Genomic DNA, 24,007 nt, shown 5'->3' on the forward strand with positions numbered 1-24,007 from the left:
GGCGGTTGGTTACACGGGACCAACGTATATTGCCATAAGATCAGTCAAGCACAGCTCATCTACAGCCCTGTCACACGGACTCGATTATACGCGACTGCTCGAGTACCCGGATTTCGAAGGATTTTCGAGGCACGATGGTGAGGTCTAACCAGCTCATGTCATCTTTTCCGATGGTGGTCCAGACGAAAATCCTCGCTATCAGAAGGTAGCATTTAGATTTCGTAGCAGCCTTCCAACTGTTTTACCGAACCGGTTCCTGCCACTGAATCTAACAGATTTTGGGTTGAATCCATCTGCTGCTGGGAATAAGAACTTTGCTTCATTGTTTGTCATTTCCTCTGTGGATTTGAGCAAAATTATGCCTAATTCAATCCAGTCTGAACATGTAGCTTTTGACGCCTATTGCCGACTGTTTTCAAGCCTATCAAGGAGCGTACATGCATGAAATACAATTTATATTTTGCTTCAAATGTTCTCCAAAAGGAGCATAGCAAAATCCAAAAGGTCCCAGCCTCGGATATTTGAATTGTAGGCAAAAGAGGACACCAAGTGCTGGTCATCACTCCGGAGGACAATAGAGAGTGGGTGGAGGCAGCTGACATCGCAGATGCAATTATTCCAGCCGAACAAACGATGGAGGAAAGCTGCCTAACAATTTCATTGGAATCCAGAATGGAGATAATTTGGACCGACGCAACTGATTGAATACTTACTAGCCATCCTGTTTGTTGAAAGGAAGCATGATTTTTTTTTGACTGATTGATATGCTTTTTTAAAATTCCATTTATAACTTCTTTCTTGTTCATTTATAACATTTTTTTGTTATTTTTTGTATTATTCTTGCTGATAATAATAGTAAAAATTAAAAACCGAATTTTAAAAATGGTGGGAGGGGGGGGGCTTAAAGCTACGTTATTATCTAGGGGCGGTCTATGACTTTGTGACGAAATGCTACGAGGGGGAGGGTGTTGTATAAAAACTCAAAAAAAAGCTACGTCATTTATGGATGTTCCCTAAGGTAGACATTAAGATATGGTAGTTGCGGAAAGTTCGTGTAAATTTTATTTGGCGGGATGGATCCTTCCTTTTTTATCCTTCCTTTTTATTATTTCAAAGCCAAAAATGTTGATTTAGCAGTTTAACTACCCCCATAGAAAATGTGGAAAAATCCATTGCCGATTTAGCAAATCTCTGTGCCGAAAATGCACTGAAAAGTGTATTGTATCAAAGATAATATGATAGAAAAAGCCTTATTGGTATAAAATCTCGTGCTCCCAAACAAAATGAAACATGACCACTACATTCAACCGGAACAAGAAAAATTTTTATGAGATTTTCATCCTATAATCAAAAAATGCAATGCATTGGCCGTCTGGCGTTTGGGCGGTGTCTTTGATGAGGAAAGAATGAGAATGGGAAAGAAAGGGAAACTAAAAGTGGGCATTATCGACGGGAAAAAGGTGGCAATTCGTTATATTACGCCAAAAATGTCAACTCCTGCAAATGAAAGTAAAAAAACCCCAGGATTTTTCCCAATTCCAAAATCCACAAATATCATGTTATAATACATCATTTATTCAGTATCTTAAACAGGGAAGAAGAATCACTATTCTACCGTTGTTGGATAGAGCATCAAAAACATAATAATAGAGTTAGCTTAAAAGAGGTATATGTCTGTCTATCTGTCATGCAGGAAAATCACTCTATCAGCCTCTAAAATTCTCCCGGAATACAGTACTTGAAGGTACAGGCGGCAGTTTTTCCATCATTGTGGCAGAAACAGGTATTACATTCGTACTTGAAACGGCTACCAGGTGTACAAGTGAAGCTGGGATCGTAAGGAGCAACCTTCACCACGGGAAGTTCTTCCTTATCAGCATCACGTTTCTGTTTTGGGAAACAAAACTTCTGAGTACAAGCAGCAATTCCGTTGTCAGTGCAGAAGCAATCGTTGCAACCATCCGCACTCTTGAAAGTCGTTCCCGCCTTGCATTGCGGTTCTGGTGCGGGGGCATTTCGTCGGACTCGGCTTTCACATTCCATCAGGGTACAGGCGGCTTGTCCATTATCGGTGCAGAAACATTGGTTGCAACCGTCAGCGGCCTTGAAATTGGTTCCGGGAACGCACTTCTTCTCTTCCATTTGGGCATCTCGTTTTGCCTTCGGTGGACAGGCCTTCCGGGTGCAGAACCATCCGATTCCGTTGTTGGCACATTTGCACCGATTGCAGTCCTAGGGCGAGAGTATGTTTTAGATTTCAGACAAAATTGGTATAAACTATATTAATCTCACCTCCATTTTGACCTCATTGGGTGTGCACACTTGGCCGTTGGTGTGAACCTGTTCTTCTTCCTTTTCTGGCACACCATTCTGGGACACCACGGAATCGTGAACTCTTGGGTCATCGGCCATTTCCTCGCTGACGCACTGCTTGCGGGTACATGATTTCACCTTGCCATCTGAAGAACAGCGACATCTGTTGCATTGATCCATGAAGGAACTGTTGGGGACGCATTCTAGTCCTTGTGCTTGTGCCTCTTCCACGGGAACGGCAACGGCTGCAGAAAAAAAACAGGAAAAAACGGAAGGCTCGTTTAGTCTCTGCATTTTACATTACGCGAAATTGTCCGAATCAGTTTAGGTCAAATTCGGCAACGATCAACAACCTACAGTTGATGAGAACTATATAATTTTCTAAGTTGTATAAGTTTGATTTCTTAAAAAAGTTAGCCTCAATAAGACAAAATTTTAAAACATGCAGCTTTTCAAACACAAAAAGTGATTCATCAAATATTACTAAGTTTGATTCGATCCCAAGTTTTTTATTGTGGCGTACGTAGTATTTCTCACAGCGACCCTGACGGACAGAAGAGGAATCACTTAGTACTAGCACAGGGAACAGACGTACAAGCTCGAACAAAAAATCGTCAAAAAAGTGTGTAAAATTTCAAATGCTATCACCAAAAAAATACGTTAGAAATTGACTACAAACAGTGCCATCTTTTGCGCCGTTCAAAAGTTACAAATCAACTTTAAAGTGCCCAGTTTTCGATCAGGCGTAATTGTATATGAACTCACAAAAAATCGATCCAATGTCTCAGTAAAATGGACGGCTTTAATTTATTGCTAAATAAGTGAAATCAGAGTTTCTTTGTGGTTACTTTTAACTGGGCGAAATCTCACTTTCTTGGTTTTTGCACTACTATAACAGATAAGATGACTAACAGCTTTGGTAAAAGTTTTCGCAATTCTTGAACAGTCATTTATGTTAGAAAATGCATCACCTAAATCCAGTCAAATAAAAGAACATTTTTGACGATCAGTCTTACCCTGCAGTACTGATTCTAGGCATCTAAAAGCGGGTTACTTTCACATATCACTTTAGCATCCAGCTGTTTTAAACTTTGTATTTCTAACAAATTTGAAGAAAAAAGATAATACATTTTATGATTATTTTTTTCATGCAATATGATGAACGTATTACGAAACTTCAACAGCGATTTTCTTGGAGCATACTAGTAGCTCATACGACCTATAGGAAACTGACTGAAACATAGTCATTTTTTCTTGGCTTCGTTTTGACAGTGTGTTTGGAGACATCTGGTGGCCCAGCCAAAAAACAATAATTGGTTCAAAAAGGGTGTGGGGATTTTTACATAAGTTTCGTGGGCTAGCTTTTACGTCTGTTTTCTCTGGTACTAGATATGTAACTACAAGAAAAAAATTCGAAAAAAATGTCATCGTTAATATCTCAGAAAATAGATATATTATATTGGAATATTTATTGGTTCCTTCGTCTTACGTCTTACGTTAAAATGTTAACTTTTCAAAATATCAATAGAATCAGCCAAAAAATTTAAAAAATAACCTTTACAACCAATATTTTGTCAATTTTTTCTGACGTCTAAGTTCGGAGATATTGCATTTGAAAAATGATTACTTTTTGAAAATCGGGATAAAAGGGTTCAGGAACGAGGGGTGGGTAGGTCATTCTCAAAAATACAGGATTTAGGCAAGGTTTGGCGCTGTGCACACTTGACCCTAATAAAAGATTATAAAAAGCAATTTGCCTCAGCGGTTTTAAGACCTTCACAGCAAATTTTATTATGCTAGAAACCAGCTGGATTTTTTCTCGCTGGCTTTTTTTCCTCGTAGGCGACCAGTAGTTGATCTATTGTGGTATTTACCCCGCGTTACTATATGCTTTCAGTTTCACCTGCACTATTGATTGGAGTGACAGTTGTATATTGATTAAGCATTGTGTCCCATTCGGGTATGATATCAAAGATGTACGATATAATCTTCTTGGGACTGATGTGCAACCATATGTCTTGTGCTCTGATCAATTTTGCCCTATGTATTCGCTCTCTCCGATTAGCAAGGGCGCGAAATACTTCATCTCTTCGGAAAAAATATACCTTTAGTTGAAATGCTTCTTCTCTAGAATATGGAGTCAAACACTTCGCGCGCATCGAAAAATAATGAGCAAGAGCAATGAGAGTTTTTTAACAATGAAGATCAAGTGCTGAAAAAAATCAGCAAGAAAGAGAATACTTGCTGGTTTCCGGCAAAAAATTTAGTTTATTTGACCTTTCAGCAATTGTTTTTGCTGGAAATCGAGGCATAAATTTACTGTGTATACAGGGAGCTGGCATGGTTGCTCACTATGGGGCATCCATTTATAATGTAACGCTCCTAGGGGAGAGGGAGTAAGCCAAGCGTGGTACTATGAGGGGGGGTTCCAGGTGATGACACCTTCCCTCCACCCCCTCAAGCGGGAAAAACCCGTTAAAATATACGAAAACGCTCGAACTTCCATAAAACTTTGGAACTTTTCCTAGTTGGTTCCGCCAAGAATTTTAAAAATTCTACACTCCGCGGGAATGTTTACCAAACAAATCGCAGCTAAATTTTTCATTGGTGCCATCAATTTTCCAAAAGGCGCTACAGAAGCGTAGAACTTCTATTTGTAGTTTAACTATTTCATCTTTCTTTTAACATATTTTTTCTTCATAAATTGCATAACCCTAAGAGATAAACAAATTATTTCAGTACTTTTCTGATTGCTACCATTTAACTTATTTGCCGCCAGTCTAAAAGCGGGTTTAAAGGAGTTCATAAAATATAATTTTTGATTATTTTTCCATAATGAATTGAAAACGGACATGTACCTATAACATGAAAAGCAACAAATTTTATGTCGACAAGAGCTTTAAAAACTATTTCGAAGAATTTGGCGTCGTGAATATTAATATTCCGTCAGATTTTGTATATGACCTCTAATTTTGGTGCTATGGCTCGTATAATCTTAAAATTTAGCAATTTTTACTAAATTTCAGCTAAATAGAAAATAAACTATCTTACATAAAAACTAAAAACTAATTTTGAGTCTATTTGTGGTTATATTATTCATGAACGATAAAGATTTTGCCTTGATTTTCTAGTTTCAAAAATACAATGCTTTAATTTAAAAATAATGTAATTCGACAAGTTTCAGAAAATACAATTGAAAATGATGTTATTTTTTCTTATTTCGGACATCACAAAAGAGCATTTTAAATTTTTTGATATTAACGATTTTATTTATTAAACTTCTTTGCATGCAGAAGACTGCGAAAAGTTTATTTAAGTATCTGAAATTCGTTATGTTTTTTTTATTTGATTTTGTAAAACTAGAAATCAAAGGGAAAACTTTCGTAATTTTTTCTCAGAAGTCAAAATAACTCGCAAACATTGACAAAGTCGTTCATTTGATCAAAATTTTTATTTGCACTCTCAAATCAGTGCAAATCAGCTCTTAGTTTTTTTATACCAACGTGATTTTTATAGCCTTATGAGTATATCAGAAAATGATCCTTCATTTAATTTTTTTTAATTATTTCTAGAATATCGTTTTAAAATTGGGACATAGATCGTGTTTCAGAACTACTCTATCATGATAACATTGACCTTCCGCGGTGTGCATTTTTGTAGATCACTGAAAATAAAATCAGTCCTTGAAATGAATATTGAATCCAGATACTTATTTTCACATATCGTGTTGGCTTATTCATACCCTGTTTGTTGCAAATTTGTTACTATTTATTCTCAACTTATAATTAAAATTTCATTTCAATCGTTTTAAGTTAAATAAAGGTTAAAAAATAAAGATACTCTGTTATTTTATTACACGAATATATTTAGATTAAGAAATAAAATTATAGGACCACGATTCAGAATGAGAAATTAATCTCAGAGTTGATAAAGACAACAAGATATGAGGCCCTTGGAGCCAAAGGGGTATAAGTGACAAAATGAAAAAAATCGAGATAACCATCTAGAACGAATCCTTGACTATCAAACATCATATGCTATTTTAATCATAATTTTATTTCACTATTTTGTTATGTTTTGATCTCGTTGAAAAAATCCTGCTAACTGAAATTTCCTTTTTGTTTGGAGCCAAAGGGGTATAAGTGCAGCACTTATATCCCTTTGGCTCCAAAGTGCAGCACTTATACCCCTTTGCCACCAAGTAATTTACTTATACCCCTTTGCCACAAACCCAAATGTCATTTCCAGTAAGAAGCGTTTTTTTTCCATTAAGACGAAAAATTAAAAAAAAATGGAATTTAATTGTATTTTGAAAAGTAAATCATGTTCAAAAATTTACCATCAACAGTTAATCATTTCAATGCTTTTAGTGATAATTCTAGTGAACAAAATATCATCAAATTTTGTATTTTATCTATTCTAAACTCCAATAAATGAATTCCAAAACCCTGATTTCTGGTCTTAATTCTATGGAGTATGCAAACATTTTGGGCTTGGCTCAATATGTATTTGTATGAGATATGATTGGGTTAACGTTGACGCGCTAGTCATAAATGTACTGTTAAACATCAACTCACAAGAAGCGGAAGTCCATTTCCAATGTCCAATTTATCAGAAAATGTCGCAGGAAACATGCAACGATTGGAAATTCATAGAGAAATACCTTTCAAGAATTATTTTTATAATTAATCTGATTAAAAATTGTTGTTTGAAGAGATTTACTCCAACTGACAAACAAGGTCGATCTTTAGACATGAAATCTCTCGATTAACTGCACCAGGGTACATTGCCCATCATAACAGTAAAAAATGAATATGTTTATAAATTATTTGACTTTCACTTTGTTAAATCCCTTTGTTTTCTGAATCATATCAACAAGACATAATCAACTGAAAATGGAAATTTGTTGGTGGCAAAGGGGTATAAGTGAATTTATTTGGTGGCAAAGGGGTATAAGTGCATGTGTTTGGAGCCAAAGGGGTATAAGTGCAAAAATCAAAAATCATGTGTCGCCTCAATTAACGTCAAACAAACGTTGTTTTTCTAAAAAATGATGCCAAATGATTTGTTTTAATTTCAAAAGATCAAACTCATTGAAAAATTTCATTAAAAATATCTACGGAATTTATTCGAACACAACAAACTTAAAGTGCTTTTTTCTCGAAATCAGCTTTTATGCACTTATACCCCTTTGGCTCCAAGGGCCTCATATATTAATCAGTTCAAAGATCATAGCAGATATAATTAAAAACTTCTCTAAAATATTTGTTTTACGAACGTATAGTTGCGAAATGAGAATCATTGAAATTTCGTTGTTATGAAGCAGGGAAAAAATAAATAGTTGAAAACTTTGTTAGAAATTACTTCTTTTCAACAAGAGTATTATTTTCTTTTATAAAATAACATTTAAAACAAGAGCTTCTCAGTTCGATCCGAAAGTGCAAAATTAAGTTGATTCAAATCTCAACAGACATAAAAAAAAACTACACCATACAAATCTCTATTTCTTTAAAAAAATCCAAAATTCTTTTTCCAATAAAATTCTTAGCTGTTGATATCTATTGTTTAGGCGACCTCAGAACGAGTCAAACTCGACTAGACTGAGTCGATATGGGGTCTTTTTCGAATTTCTCAAGTCATGGGGTCTTAAAAGATTTTTTAGGTAACGTTTACATGAGTAAATTTGAACTTATAGGTTTGTATAAGAGAATTGAAAAATTTGTACTGAAAAATCAATATCATTTTTGTTTCTTCTGTGGAATCGAGCCTGCTAATGGTTTTCATACCAATTTATTAATTCTCTAAACGAAATTTTCCGCTGAACAACTTTGTTCAAGACCGTAACTTCATATCTTATTAGGCGAAAAAGTTATTAGCTGTTTAACAGGGGTGAGTCTTTTGGCATTGAAAAACAATAAATTCAATTGACATCACTGCTGCTGCCTCGCGAAGTATTGCATGAAAAGTAGTCATGCAATACTTCGCTAGGCAACCAGCAGTGTTGTTAATTGAATTTTTCAACGTCAAAAGACATGCCCCCATTTAACATTCAGACACAGAAGACACAGAAGAATAAAGAAACAGAAGAATACAGAAGATGCAGATGAAACAAAAATGAGGTTCATTTTTCAGTACATGTTCAATTTTTCCTTACATACCTAAAGTTGAAATTTACTCATGTAAACGTTACTTACAAATTCTACAAAAAATCATGGATGAGTTTTAAACCAGAACGAAGCTTTTAGGATCCCAGGGTTTAAAAAGTTCAAAATTGACCCTGATTCGACTCAGTCTATTATGCCGTCCTTATCAAAATCTGAATTTTCCCACTTCTGATGAATTCCGAGCTTCAAATCTGAATCCGGCAATACATGAGTGTAGTACATTTGATTTTTTTTTGTTTTGGAGACTTATCTGGTATTAGGTGTCTACATTAAGGTTAGCAAGTTTACCCGGGTTTGCCTTGATATTTAATACAAAATTTGGGAACAGTCCGGTCCGGTCCGGTTTCCGGATTTCATTGAAAGAAGTCTAGATTTTGCCCGGATTTATTTATTTTATTTGTCAAATCAACAAAAAAACAAACAAATTGTGCTAGATTTTTTTAAATTGATGTGTCCAAAATGGATTTTTTTTAGCAAGTTTTATAACGGTGTTTTGGAAGCCTGAAATTTGATTTAAAATTTTCTGATGAATTTTGATAAACGAAAACATTTTTCAAGTTTTTTTTTTATTTTTGTTGAGTAATTCCTGGGTATTGACCAAATTTTCCAGATATTTTCCGGATTTTTTGTCGACCTTTTTTTTTTGTATTTTGAATATTATTCATTTTGCATTGCAGGTTCAATGATTTAAGGTGGATGTGAGTAGTCAATCAAGCTAAGCTAAGCTAATGCCAGAATTTTGCAGGTTTCTAGATGAAAAAAGCTGGAATTTGTCCGCTAGCTCCGTGCCGAAAAAATTCTGGCAACCTCAATCAACACTTATAAATAACTTATTGGGTTCGGGCTCGATGATTTCCTCAAACGAAAAATAAGAAGTTGCAATAATTTGAATCAATCACTTATATCTCAATACGAGAAGAAGCTACCGCTGGTTTATATGTAAAGTGTTATTGACGTCATATCAATAAGCAGATTAAAATTCTGAGTAAATTACAATAGTTTCAGAACAGTATAGCAGAGAAGGAATGAAATTCCATAGCTCATCATGCCTTAGTTCCGGGCATAATTATTCATATTTCATTTCTCAATCAGCTTAAACTTCAGACAATCCTTCTCTAGACTGCTGACTGAAAACAAGCTCTTTCAACATACAATTTTATATTTTCTCTGCAATCGTAGATTAGCAATGAGAAAAACTGAGGTATGTACTGATTCGGTGATTGCGTCGCTAAATTGATCAGAACGTTTTCATAACCGTTTTTGCAACAAACGTTTTCAAGTGTTTGGTTTGAGGTTGCTTGTTGACAAGTATTTCGGAATAATTATAATTTTATTATTTTAAAAAAGCTTTCACAACTTGGTCCAAACCTCAGCTAGAACTCAAGGTCGCCAAAATCGAATCACTTCCTGTTTCCTGTACCGCCAATCACCCGAAAAAGCGAGGTATTTTCCTATGCGTCACCATGCTGCTCCAGGTTGACTACCTTGACCATAACCCATGAAGTCACCAACTGTAACCGAAAACAAACCACTGTTGATAACGCGGTCGATCAATGTAAATAAAAACAGAAGCGTTTTTTTCCGGGGCAAAAAAAGTGCCAGACTCGACTGTCTCGATGGGCAGGTCAATCAAATTCCTGGAGCGCGATCGACACATGTGCTCTCCGCGTCTGAATTTGCTTCAGTAACATTTGTATGAATTTGCTGTTTTACTACCGTAGTTTCCCGGGCGTTCGATCATTCGTTCCGGGTGCGGCCAAAGGTCAAGTTCAGGCTCCCGCAGTAATTGACGGCCGCAAGTCGCAATCGCGCCAAATGGCGACAACTTAATGCTGCACCACCAACAGCCAGCCGACCAACGTTGGAGCTTTGATTGCTTCATGCAAATACATATGTAAGCATTCTGCCGGTGATCAATTCCGTAGCACAAGTTCGCCTCATTTAGGTCATCAAATTCGTTTTTTGACTTATCGCCCAGAGAGAGCGGCAGCGCTTATCAGAATCGAGTGATGGAAGAAAATGGCAGAACAAACTCTGGAAGCGAATCTCAAACGATGACGACTGAAACTTTATCTCGCAGCGATGGCCATTTTCACAAACATTCTTGACTAGGGATGACTTCATAGATTTTTTTTCTGTAAACAGAACTACCAGAAATAAATCCAAAATTTTGAAACCTTTTTTTTCGCCTGTTCCATAAACTTTGAAAGATCTAATGCCGAATATGTAGGGGAGAATGAGGATACTTGATCCCTGGGGATACTTGACTCCTTTGCTATATCTCTAAACCGGAATATCTTTCAAAAATCAAATGAGGCTCTTGGAGCCAAAGGGGTATAAGTGCATAAAAGCTAATTCCGAAAAACACGCTTTTAAGTTGTTGGGTTTGGGCATTTTCCACACATTTTCCTAAAATTTGTATTATTCTTTCGAACGTAAAAGTATGTAAATAAAATTCTTAAAATCTGAAAAAATCACAAAATATACTTTAAAATATGAAAAAATGTTTGGCATTATTAACTCAAAATCGAACATTTTTTCACTTATACCCCTTTGGCTCTGAGGGCCTTCAAATCAAAATGTGATTTGAAGATTTTTTATCACTTGAGAATGTTTCCCACATGAAAAAATTATAATAGAATTATTTAATCTAATATGTCAATCATTAGAGTATAATATGAACTTCATAATGCCATATTTTCGAAGCAACAGTATAAACCCTCTATTTTTTTATTTGAAAACGAGCACACCCACATAGGATCTCAGTGAAACTTCATGTTTCTTTGAAGAGATTTTCTTTCCTTAAGCGTACATCTTTCGAAGTTATGATGGCTAGCATCTTACAAATGCTAAACCACTAGACCACAGAAAGTGTACTATGTATGCCATGACCGGGATTCGATCTCGTGAACCTAACCACTACGCCAAAGCCGCTGGCATTATAAAAAAGTTTTCCAAAATGTGTGTTTCATTGGTCCCTTAAGTCCGAAAAGATATATTTTTCCTTTAAATGGATCGTGATTATTAATTATCACGAAATTACTAATTTTTGTCCAATAACTAATGTTTATCTAGTATTATCTGTTAAAATGGACTCAAAATATATTATTTATCAAAATACTAGAAAATTGCGCCTCATATCATGCAATGACTCTAGGGTAGAAGAAAAACCTTTTAATTCTCTTCGTCTCTTTGTCTCACAAACTGTAAAATGAGAACGCATATTAAATTTTGCGATTTTGCTAGATTTTTGCCTAGGGTCAGGGCACTCTAAATTAAGGATCAAGTCTCCTCTAACTTAAAAAATATTTTTTTTTTTTTTCGTTTCACGAAAATGCTTCTAGTTCATCAACTGGTTCATGGTGCGTTCTAACTTTTAAAACAAATAACTTTGAAATTCCACGTTGTCAGAAAATGCATATGACGGCGAGATGCTGAATTTCCCCCAAAACGATATGAAGAAAATAAGAAAAGGAGATCAAGTATCCCCATTCTACCATATAGACGGATTTCGCGCCAACTCGACACAGTATCAGGCATGACCCTTTTAGAATTTAATGAAACTTTGTGTGTGTATAGCCCTCACGTAGCTAAACCACTTGGCATACTTAGTTTTCCCAAAAAAAGATCTAGACTAACATTTGAAAAGGGCCAAACTTTTCAGACCATATTTTTAATGAAAACTTCAAGCTCCAAAAATACAATTCCTACACAAGTGTGGTCTACGGGAAAGTTTAAGAGTTTAGAATTTTTAGAAAAAAATATTGACAAAAAATATTTAAAAATCCTACATTGAGATGAATGCATTTTTAAAACTAAAACCTTATCTCCCAAAAACGCCATCTCAGAATTTTGATTATTGCATTAGTTTATTTTTTTTTTTAAAGAAAATAAATGTGTTAGATTACTTGAAGCTTGTTTCTAAAATAAATTGTATTCAATTCATATCACAGTTTCATCATCTTAGGATTGAAATATTTTTATAGTCTACCTACATAAATACGTGAATTGACTAAGCTTTCATTCCGCCAACATCTTGTTTATGTATTTGGCACTTTTTTGTACCTAACGAATAAAAATACTCAACTAAAATAACAACTCAAAAAAGTAAAACGTGGGCAGTATTGAAAAGTAATTCGTAAACATTCATTATCATGGATCATACCTCTTTATCGCAGATATGAAGTCTAGGTGCTGTGCATGTATCAATAATCCAAGGTGCCTGTCGGGACAATTTTGGTAATTTAACGATGAAAGTGATCGAAAAAATTCACTCCATGGGATATAATCATGAGCTGGATGAAACAATGCGTATTTATTTGTCATGCCTGACAATTATATAGCACAACAGAAGTATTCCTAACAAAAAAATGGCGAACGATGAAAAACAGCACCAACCTTTGTATTGACGAACTATCAACTAGTTATCCTGATGAAAATGATATACAAGGTAAGAAAATATGTCGCTAGTATATAAAAATAAATGGACGGATTTTGATGTTTAGGTCCCAATTAACTGATACATTTGTCTTTACTATATATTACAGGAGAAGTTACATTATCACGGAAAAGTCTTCACAATCCAAAGCATCAACAAGTGGCAAGGAATATTCAAAAGAAGCAGCAGTATCAATGCAGGTTTTTGAGCTAGGAAGGCTGAAGGCTGAAGATTTTCTTGGTAAGTATGTTCGATTTAAAATTATTAGCTTAGCTCGCCGCGTTTTTTATTGACTTTTTTATATACTAACATATTTTTCCTTACTTTAACTTTTAGAAAAGGTACCATCACTGCAGTCAATTTCATAGTTTTATCAGTTGCCAGGTCTGCGTAATGTGGAAAAGAACAGCAACTTATTCTGCTGAATCAAAGCAATCCAAAGAACATTTGTTTTTCTTTTTTCTTAAAAAAAAAAACATGAAATCAATTTTGTTTGAAAAAAAATGAGATAGCATTTTCTGAAAAATTAAGTTTTAGTTTTTTACATGCTTTTTTCTCTGTGTATGATTTAAAAAAAAACTCAATATTTTTTTCTATAAATTCAATGATTTTTCCAATACTCTCTCATGAAAAGAGTGTCTATTTCCCGGCCATTCCTTTTCCCGGGAATTCTCGGGATCCCTGGAAAAAATTAAAATGAATAATTAAACACTACTATATGGTATTTTTTTACTATTAAAGTAGTTGAATTGCAAAACATTTAAATTTTTTTAATGCTTTAAAAGTTCAATTAACAATTATAAAACCCGAGACCCAAACCTAAGTACTTCAACCGACAAACATGATAGATTCTTGCTTCAAAAATTTGAAATAATTGAGAAAGTTTTTACACTATCGATAGAAGTTGGTTTGCTAAACTTCAGGGTATTTATCAAATCTCGTAAATTTTAAGATATTCATCTCTTCTTTGCCGATGATTTTGCTACAGCCAACAGTTTGCAAAACAGAAGTTCTGAATGATAAGTAACTTAAAATAGAATATTCAGATTCTTCACGTAGCGTTTATTTATTGGAATAGTTTGGTTTTATAGATTCTTTGTCGTTTTGAACTTTTACACTAAGTTTTCGAACGAAAAAACATTTTATCTCAAATTCAATGTATTAACCAGTTTTTGGAATAAAAAATTTGGTCTTAACCATATATCAAAGTGGAATTATCATTTTCCTTGATCAATCTGATCTATTTTTCATATTTAATACCAGGAAATTTTTAGCATTTTTTTTATGAAAAATCATTTGTAAACGTTTGAAAATTAATAGACATACCAATATAATTGGTATGTCATGCTTTTTATAGAAAAAGGATAAGTATGCTGCATACATTTAAGGTTAAAAAAATACTTCAAAAAAAATTACTACCTGAAATCTTAAAAGTGTATGTTTGTAAGGATGAAATTTTGAAATTAACAAACTCGTGATGCATAACAATTATCTTCGAGCAGATGAAAGCGAGATTTCAAACGTAAATTTTTGATTTGCATGTTGATGAATTTAGCCCAGACTTGTAACTGAATTACTAAAATGTTTATTAAAAAAAATTCAAATCGCAGCTGTTATGAAATTACATCATGTATTATTGGTATGAAATTGTCGTTCTAGTGAATATAAACTTGTAGCGGAAATAATGCGTGAATATACTCAAAATGCAATGCAAAGTTGATTTTCAGCGCAAGAAAATCTGAAAAATTGTTAAATGACAAAATTTTCAAAATACAGCTACCTAATTCGTCAAAAATTATGTTATTTCTATTTTGAATATCTTAAAATGCGAATGCAAAAATGTGCCAAATTACGCCAACTTTCCAATACTCTTTTCAAAATTTATCTTGTGAAACTTAAACAATTTAGACGGTTCATTGATTGAAAAATACGCAAAATTCACACCACTCTTTTTACATTTTTTGTGTGGTTATGATCTTAATTTTTTAAGGTATCCTTGTGTACAAACAACATATAGCTTCTAACTTCAGCCTTCTTGGACACTAATTGAATTTGTTTTTCATTACGTTACATTACGAGATTTCAAAAACTATAAGTTTTGTAAAATCGGTTAAGAAACAAGACAGATAAAGTGGTTTTATGCGAAGAGTGTCAAATTGACCTTCAACGTCTGTGTAGGGAGTTTTTTTCCTGGGTCTTCAGGGTGCGTCTATAAGAAAAGTAATGATGCAAAATTAAAGATTTTAAGAATTCATGGAGGGTCCTCAAAAAGATTTATCAATTGGATGCACCCAAATAAAGTTACGAGCCGCCAAACTTCTAATAGTGTCATATAGACATTCAATTACGGATTAGTGTTAAAATTTGATACCTATTTTGAAAAACAAATTTGTACAAACTTTAAGATCCTATAGTGGGAAAAAAACTGTCAACACTGTCATATTGATTCCAAACAACTTTATGGGATTGAAAATCGAAAAAGACAATAAATTGTTTTAAAAGTTAAAAAAAAACTAATAAAAATCACAATAACAGAAAAAGGCATTGTGAGCTGAAACAAAGTATCATTACATCACAGTAAAGTCAATGACATCTCTAAAATCTAACCATAGCTGGAAAATATTTCATCGTAAATCACAGTTGAAATATTCCAAGCCCATACACATAACTTGCAGTGTAAATGCAATTATTGAGATATGTTCATCAGCAATTTGTCACCGGGTGCAGTATGACACTTATCATTAAGTCCTTGATCATTTAGCTAAGCAGTGCTGCAAACGATGGTCAAACAAGCTGTAAATCATAGCGAAACAGTAGGGGAGAGTGGGGATACTTGATCCCCTTTTCTTATTTTCACCATATCTTTTTGGAAAAATTTAGCAACTCGCCGTCTTTGACATTTTCTGACAGCTTGTAACTTCAAGTTTCTATGCTCCAAAAATTAGATCGATATTTGAACCCGTTCATGAACTAGAAGCATTTTCGTGGGAGTAAAAAAATTGCGATTTTTCTGAAGTTAGGGGAGACTTGATCCCCTATTGAAGGAGACTTGATCTTTTATTCAGGAAGCCCTAATCCTTGTAAAAATCAAACAAAACCCCAAGATAGAATGTTAATTGACTATTTTGGTCATGTTTGTTCTCATTTCACAATTTATAGCAGACATAAGAAGAAAATTCTTTTACTTTGTCTCAACGCTAATAACATTGCATACTTAAAGGCGCTATTTTTCATAATTAAGAGAAAATTAATTATTTTTGCTCATTTCTTCAGACAATTGATTGATAGATATTAGTTTTTGGATAAATATTAGTGATTTCGAAATCAGCAATCATAACGATCAATTCAGAAGAAGAATATGCCGTTTGGAAGGGGGATCAATTGTACCCAAATCTAGGGGATCAATTGTACCCATAATCAACATTTTAGAAAACTTTTTCTAATAAAAGTTGAGAGTTTTCCATTACTTTGTAAGTATGGCATTATGAAGTTCATTTTACGCTCGAACGATTGATACATTGAAACAAATATTTTTTTCATAATTTTCCCATGAAAGGATCATTTTAAAGTTAGGAAAAAATATCTTCAAGTTACATTTTGTGAAATTTTTCAAACAAAGTTCAATTACTCAAACAATTATTTTGTTAAGATTTTTTTAAACTACAAGCATTGTTGTTTTGCTCATTTTGGCACATTTTTCTAGAACATTTGATCTTTGTAAGACATTCCAGTTTCGAGATATAGCTAAGGAATCAAGTATCCCCAGGGATCAAGTATCCTCATTCTCCCCTACACCTCTTGCCAGCTGGCATCATTTGAAAATATTCACAACCGGCGATATAATTACAGAAAAAAACCTCACTGACATACACTGGATACCGATAATTGAAACTTCCGTAACGGAAGTGCCCAAGCCCGATACAGTTTCGAAAAAACGGAAAACTTCCTACCTGCTGCAACAAGTAGCGCCGCAATAAGAAGGAATGATCTCATCCTGTCGTCGACTCCCGCTGATCAGTTAAGTTGGTGATTGATTAGGCTTCTGCACTCTGTTGTCGTCTTCTGCTGATCGTATGTAGCTCCTAAAGTCCTAACTAACAAACGCCTTATCGTTAACGGCTAGTAATCTTTATGTTTTTGCTGGTTTTATTTTTAAAATTTCGGTTCCGCTTATCACTTGAGACGGTCGCACACTTAAATTTTTCACCCAACTCGCGGTCACAACTGACTTTCCGTTCGTTACAAGTTCCCGATCCGATCTTGACGTTCGCGCTTCAACCGTTAAACTGATCGATGGCCGGCTGCTGCTCAACTTATTTAAATACAATATCAGCACAACAACATTGTTTCACACGATCTCGCCCGGCCGGCTTGTTGGCGTTCGTTCGTTCATAAGTAGGAATCGGTTCCGTCCGGGGCGTTTCACTGTTTCTGTGACTGGGGTGGCCTGTTGTGTTGTGAGTTGTGACGGATTACGAGCGAAATCGATCTGAATGTGAAATATGTTATAACTATGTGGTTGTAATTTCGAGTCGACCGCAAGAAACACCTTATGGAGAAAAGATGATCATCCTTAATCAATCAAATGAGAAGTGCGTTAAAATTTATTGAGAAAAAAGTTTTGAATTTTCGATTCATTTTCAAATTTTGTCGGCAAAAATATAAAAATGACAGAAATGACAAAAATGACAAAAATGACAAAAAATGACAAAAATGACAAAAATGACAAAAGACAAATGACAAAAATGACAAAAATGACAAAAATGACAAAAATGACAAAAATGACAAAAATGACAAAAATGACAAAAATGACAAAAATGACAAAAATGACAAAAATGACAAAAATGACAAAAATGACAAAAATGACAAAAATGACAAAAATGACAAAAATGACAAAAATGACAAAAATGACAAAAATGACAAAAATGACAAAAATGACAAAAATGACAAAAATGACAAAAATGACAAAAATGACAAAAATGACAAAAATGACAAAAATGACAAAAATGACAAAAATGACAAAAATGACAAAAATGACAAAAATGACAAAAATGACAAAAATGACAAAAATGACAAAAATGACAAAAATGACAAAAATGACAAAAAATGACAAAAATGACAAAAATGACGAAAATGACAAAAAATGACAAAAATGACAAAATTACAAAAATTACAAAAATTACAAAAAATACAAAAATGACAAAAATGACAAAAATGACAAAAATGACAAAAATGACAAAATGACAAAATGACAAAAATGACAAAAATGACAAAAATGACAAAAATGACAAAAATGACAAAAATGACAAAAATGACAAAAATGACAAAAATGACAAAAATGACAAAAATGACAAAAATGACAAAAATGACAAAATGACAAAAATGACAAAATGACAAAAATGACAAAACAAATTGACAAAAAATGACAAAAATGACAAAAAATGACAAAAATGACAAAAATGACAAAAATGACAAAAATTACAAAAATGACAAAAATGACAAAAATGACAAAAATGACAAAAATGACAAAAATGACAAAAATGACAAAAATGACAAAAATGACAAAAATGACAAAAATAACAAAAAATGACAAAAATAACAAAAAATGACAAAAATGACAAAAATGACAAAAATGTAAAAAATGACAAAAATGACAAAAATGACAAAAATGACAAAAATGACAAAAATGACAAAAATGACAAAAATGACAAAAATGACAAAAATGACAAAAATGACAAAAATGACAACAATGACAAAAATGACAAAAATGACAAAAATGACAAAAATGACAAAAATGACAAAAATGACAAAAATGACAAAAATGACAAAAATGACAAAAATGACAAAAATGACAAAAATGACAAAATGTCAAAAATGACAAAAATGACAAAAATGACAAAAAATGGCAAAGTGACAAAAATGACAAAAATGACAAAAATGGCAAAAGTGACAAAAATGACAAAAATGACAAAAATGACAAAATGACAAAAATGACAAAAATGACAAAAAATGACAAAAAGACAAAAATGACAAAAATGACAAAAATGACAAAAATGACAAAAATGACAAAAATGACAAAAATGACAAAAATGACAAAAATGACAAAAATGACAAAAATGACAAAAATGACAAAAATGACAAAAATGACAAAAATGACAAAAATGACAAAAATGACAAAAATGGACAAAAATGACAAAAATGACAAAAATAACAAAAATGACAAAAATGACAAAAATGACAAAAATGACAAAAATGACAAAAATGACAAAATGACAAAAATGACAAAAAATGACAAAAATGACAAAAATGACAAAAATGACAAAAATGACAAAAATGACAAAAATGACAAAAATGACAAAAATGACAAAAATGACAAAAATGACAAAAATGACAAAAATGACAAAAATGACAAAAATGACAAAAATGACAAAAATGATAAAAAATGACAAAAATGACAAAAATGACAAAAATGACAAAAATGACAAAAATGACAAAAATGACAAAAAATGACAAAAATGACAAAAATGAAAAAAAAAGACAAAAATGACAAAAATGACAAAAATGACAAAAATGACAAAAATGACAAAAATGACAAAAATGACAAAAATGAACAAAAATGACAAAAATGACAAAAATGACAAAATGACAAAAATGACAAAAATGACAAAAATGACAAAATGACAAAAATGAACAAAAATGACAAAAATGACAAAAATGACAAAAATGACAAAAATGACAAAAATGACAAAAATGACAAAAATGACAAAAATGACAAAAATGACGAAAAATGACAAAATGAACAAAAATGACAAAAATGACAAAATGACAAAAATGACAAAAATGACAAAAAATGACAAAAATGACAAAAATGACAAAAATGACAAAAATGACAAAAAATGACAAAAATGACAAAAATGACAAAAAATGACAAAAATGACAAAAATGACAAAAATGACAAAAATGACAAAAATGACAAAAATGACAAAAATGACAAAAATGACAAAAATGACAAAAATGACAAAAATGACAAAAATGACAAAAATGACAAAAATGACAAAAATGACAAAAATGACAAAAATGACAAAAATGACAAAAATGACAAAAATGACAAAAATGACAAAAATGACAAAAATGACAAAAATGACAAAAATGACAAAAATGACAAAAATGACAAAAATGACAAAAATGACAAAAATGACAAAAATGACAAAAATGACAAAAATGACAAAAATGACAAAAATGACAAAAATGACAAAAATGACAAAAATGACAAAAATGACAAAAATGACAAAAATGACAAAAATGACAAAAATGACAAAAATGACAAAAATGACAAAAATGACAAAAATGACAAAAATGACAAAAATGACAAAAATGACAAAAATGACAAAAATGACAAAAATGACAAAAATGACAAAAATGACAAAAATGACAAAATGACAAAAATGACAAAAATGACAAAAATGACAAAAATGACAAAAATGACAAAAATGACAAAAATGACAAAAATGACAAAAATGACAAAAATGACAAAAATGACAAAAATGACAAAAATGACAAAAATGACAAAAATGACAAAAATGACAAAAATGACAAAAATGACAAAAATGACAAAAATGACAAAAATGACAAAAATGACAAAAATGACAAAAATGACAAAAATGACAAAAATGACAAAAATGACAAAAATGACAAAATGACAAAAATGACAAAAATGACAAAAATGACAAAAATGACAAAAATGACAAAAATGACAAAAATGACAAAAATGACAAAAATGACAAAAATGACAAAAATGACAAAAATGACAAAAATGACAAAAATGACAAAAATGACAAAAATGACAAAAATGACAAAAATGACAAAAATGACAAAAATGACAAAAATGACAAAAATGACAAAAATGACAAAAATGACAAAAATGACAAAAATGACAAAAATGACAAAAATGACAAAAATGACAAAAATGACAAAAATGACAAAAATGACAAAAATGACAAAAATGACAAAAATGACAAAAATGACAAAAATTACAAAAATTACAAAAATTACAAAAATGACAAAAATTACAAAAATTACAAAAATTACAAAAAAAACTAAAATTACAAAAATGACAAAAATTACAAAAATTACAAAAATTACAAAAATTACAAAAATTACAAAAATTACAAAAATTACAAAAATTACAAAAATTACAAAAATTACAAAAATTACAAAAATTACAAAAATTACAAAAATTACAAAAATTACAAAAATTACAAAAATTACAAAAATTACAAAAATTACAAAAATTACAAAAATTACAAAAATTACAAAAATGACAAAAATTACAAAAATCACAAAAATGACAAAAATGACAAAAATGACAAAAATGACAGAAATGATATAAATGACATACATGACAAAACTAATAGAAATTTCTTTTTGGTAATTTCCTGCCTTCTATTATTGATGTTGCTTTTGTCAATTTGGTCAATAATTTTTGTTAAATTTGTATATTATTTATCTTATTTGTGAATTCTGTAAATTTATTGATTTTTTCATTATTTTCTTTTTTTTGTCAATTTTGGTTGTTCTGTTTCAAATGTACTCAACTCTATTGAATTTTAACAAAAAATCATGTAATTCACAAAAGTGATAAAATAGAAATAAAAATATAAAATTGACAATAATAACTTAATGGGCGAAAATAACAAAATTAACAACTGAACTAAAATTGACAAAAAAAGCCAAAAAGACAAAGTTGAAATTATTGACAAAATATTCACAATTGTCATAATTATCTAAGTTTAAACTTCAATTTTTAATTCGACCGGTTATTGAACCCTACGTTACCGCATCGTATTTTATCCCAGAGACTGTTATTTAACCCATACATGTTTTCAGTTTTTTTACTTCAGAGATCAATCCGGAATAACGTTAAAATTATCTGAAACTCATGGTTGGGCATCTTTTTTTTAATTTGATTTCCTTTTTCTTATTTTTAGTTACCATATGCTGTAACTCCAAAAAAAAGTTCATTGAGATTATACAACGGTTGCCAGAATTTTTCAGCACGTATCCGGACTGGACAAATCTGGTAAATTTTATTTAAAAAAATCTGGCAAAATCCGGGCTTTTGATTTCAAAGTAGAAGACCAAATTCCGACAATAACCGGGCCAATTTTGTCAAAACCCAGAAGTTACTAAATAGAAATCAAGAAGAAAATATTTTTAATCTTGACTCATCGAGAGATTTTTAAATTGTTCCTATATAAGGCATCCAAAAAACCTTTCATGAGAATTTAGAAAAACTTGCTCAAAAAATTCCTTTTTGGAGAAAAAAAATTTGTAGCATTTGCCAAATTAAGCTTATAAATCCGGAAATTATCCGGGCTTTTTTCAATTAAATCAGGGCAACCGGATCGGTCCGGATTGTTTCCAAATTTGATATTAAATATCTGGGCAAACCCGGATTAAACCGGGCAATCTGGCAACCTTAGCTTAGACTCTATTCGAAGAATTTCAATGAAACGGTATCATACAGGATATTCCAGGATACAGTAATACAAAAATCATCAATAAGTTGCAAAAAAGTTTTTTATATGAATAGTATCATAATTGTGAAATACTTTTATTTAATAAACAGTTTTTAATTTTTATGTTTTGAAATAATTTTGGATTACACACTTTTTAATCATAATTTGATTATTCAGAACCATAAAGATTATCATTTGTTAATGATTTTGTACAATATGTATCCACATTATTCCACATATAATGAACAGACTGTAAGAAAGGCTACAATCCAATGTAGCTTAAATCGGGGCTTAAATCGGGTTTTTATTATTTATTCTGTAAGAGTTGTTAGAATAAACACCTTATTCATCAAAAAATTCAATGTTCATAACCTTGTAAAATACGTGAAAATCATATGTGCTCTTTTTTCCGTTGGTTGAATATAAACCAAAAAAATGCTACATATAATTAACTTTTTCTATGCATGACACTTGTTTGCAGTTTGTTGTTTGTTCTATAATCATCAAGATAGGAGACCTTTTGTAGGATTCAAGCTTTTAAGGCATGGATGCAATATTTTTCATTGGAAAATCGTTACATAGGAGTAAAGTAAGTCATTATTTTTCGATTCAAGCAAAGTAAAAGTTGTATGACCAAATGCAATATTTTTGTTCTTGATTAATGACAGGAATAAGAAAAGTTTCTGACATCATTCAAGAAAGTTATTGAGTATTGTATATTAAAGATTTGAATTCATTCAACATCTTTGTTGAAGACTGCGAAATGATTTGACTCACGGTTTTAAAAATATTAAACATTCAATTTAGATTAATTTTTGTTCAAAGTTTCGTCAAAATTCCCGTTATTTGCAGGTTTGAAAAAAAAACAAAAAGAAAACTCTCATAATTTTTTCTAAAAATTTCAAATGACTCGCAATTTGTATCTTACGGTTTTGTCAAAAATAGTACACAAATTTAATAAATAATGTTTACCTATTTTTTTAATTTTATCTCAAATACTAAAGCTGACAAAAATAACCAATTGAATATTTGGATTCAGCGCCCCGAAATAAGTTAAAATCAGTTCTGAGATTCCTTGCACCTCGGAAATGTAAATTTTATTGTCTTGTGTTATGTGTGATGCTATTTCAAGAAATTATAAAGGCAAATCATGCCAAACGTTGATTTTATTGAGTCATTTACTTCAAATTTAGCAATCCACATTACCATAGTCAAAGATTTTTATGATTCACACATAAAAAGTCATTCTCGGAGGTATCTAAATTAAATTAATAAAATTTATGAAATCGGTATAAATTTTCTAGAATGTAAACTGTAATAATGACAAATCTAGTTGAAAATCAGTGAAATTATGGATTTTTCACAATTTTGCAACCGTGCTCAACATCGCAATGAAAAGATTTCAAAACTTTAGATTAAAAAATAATAACCGTTCATAAAAAAAAGAAGCCGCGTGGCAAAATTTAAATACATGGTGAAAAACTTCTCGAAAATGAGCACAGAAAAAATAGCTATTTCTCAAACCGTATTTTGTGTTTACGAGTTTTGATCACCGCCAGTTGTTGTTATCGAAA

At 31.7% G+C, this 24,007-nt stretch overlaps 1 protein-coding gene across 1 annotated transcript; it reads right to left on the reverse strand.

The window, feature by feature from the left end:
- Positions 1-1,552: 1,552 nt before the first annotated feature.
- LOC129745795 (pacifastin-like protease inhibitor cvp4) lies at positions 1,553-17,223 on the reverse strand. Its single transcript, XM_055739140.1, has 3 exons — positions 16,866-17,223; positions 2,293-2,558; positions 1,553-2,232 (listed from the first exon to the last, which is right to left on the reverse strand). The coding sequence occupies exons 1-3, from the start codon at positions 16,906-16,908 to the stop codon at positions 1,714-1,716; spliced, it is 828 nt and encodes a 275-aa protein (XP_055595115.1). The 5' UTR covers positions 16,909-17,223; the 3' UTR covers positions 1,553-1,713.
- Positions 17,224-24,007: the final 6,784 nt, after the last annotated feature.

This window comes from Uranotaenia lowii, chromosome 2 (assembly GCF_029784155.1).
Source record: "Uranotaenia lowii strain MFRU-FL chromosome 2, ASM2978415v1, whole genome shotgun sequence".
NCBI lineage: Eukaryota > Metazoa > Arthropoda > Insecta > Diptera > Culicidae > Uranotaenia > Uranotaenia lowii.

Excerpts from the sequence above, each read along its gene's own strand:
- LOC129745795 (XM_055739140.1), bottom strand. The coding sequence starts at position 16,908 with ATGAGATCATTCCTTCTTATTGCGGCGCTACTTGTTGCAGCAG. Across the intron at positions 2,559-16,865 it reads GGCGCTACTTGTTGCAGCAG|CCGTTGCCGTTCCCGTGGAA; the intron begins GTAGGAAGTTTT and ends TTTTTTCTGCAG. Across the intron at positions 2,233-2,292 it reads CCAATGAGGTCAAAATGGAG|GACTGCAATCGGTGCAAATG; the intron begins GTGAGATTAATA and ends CTCTCGCCCTAG.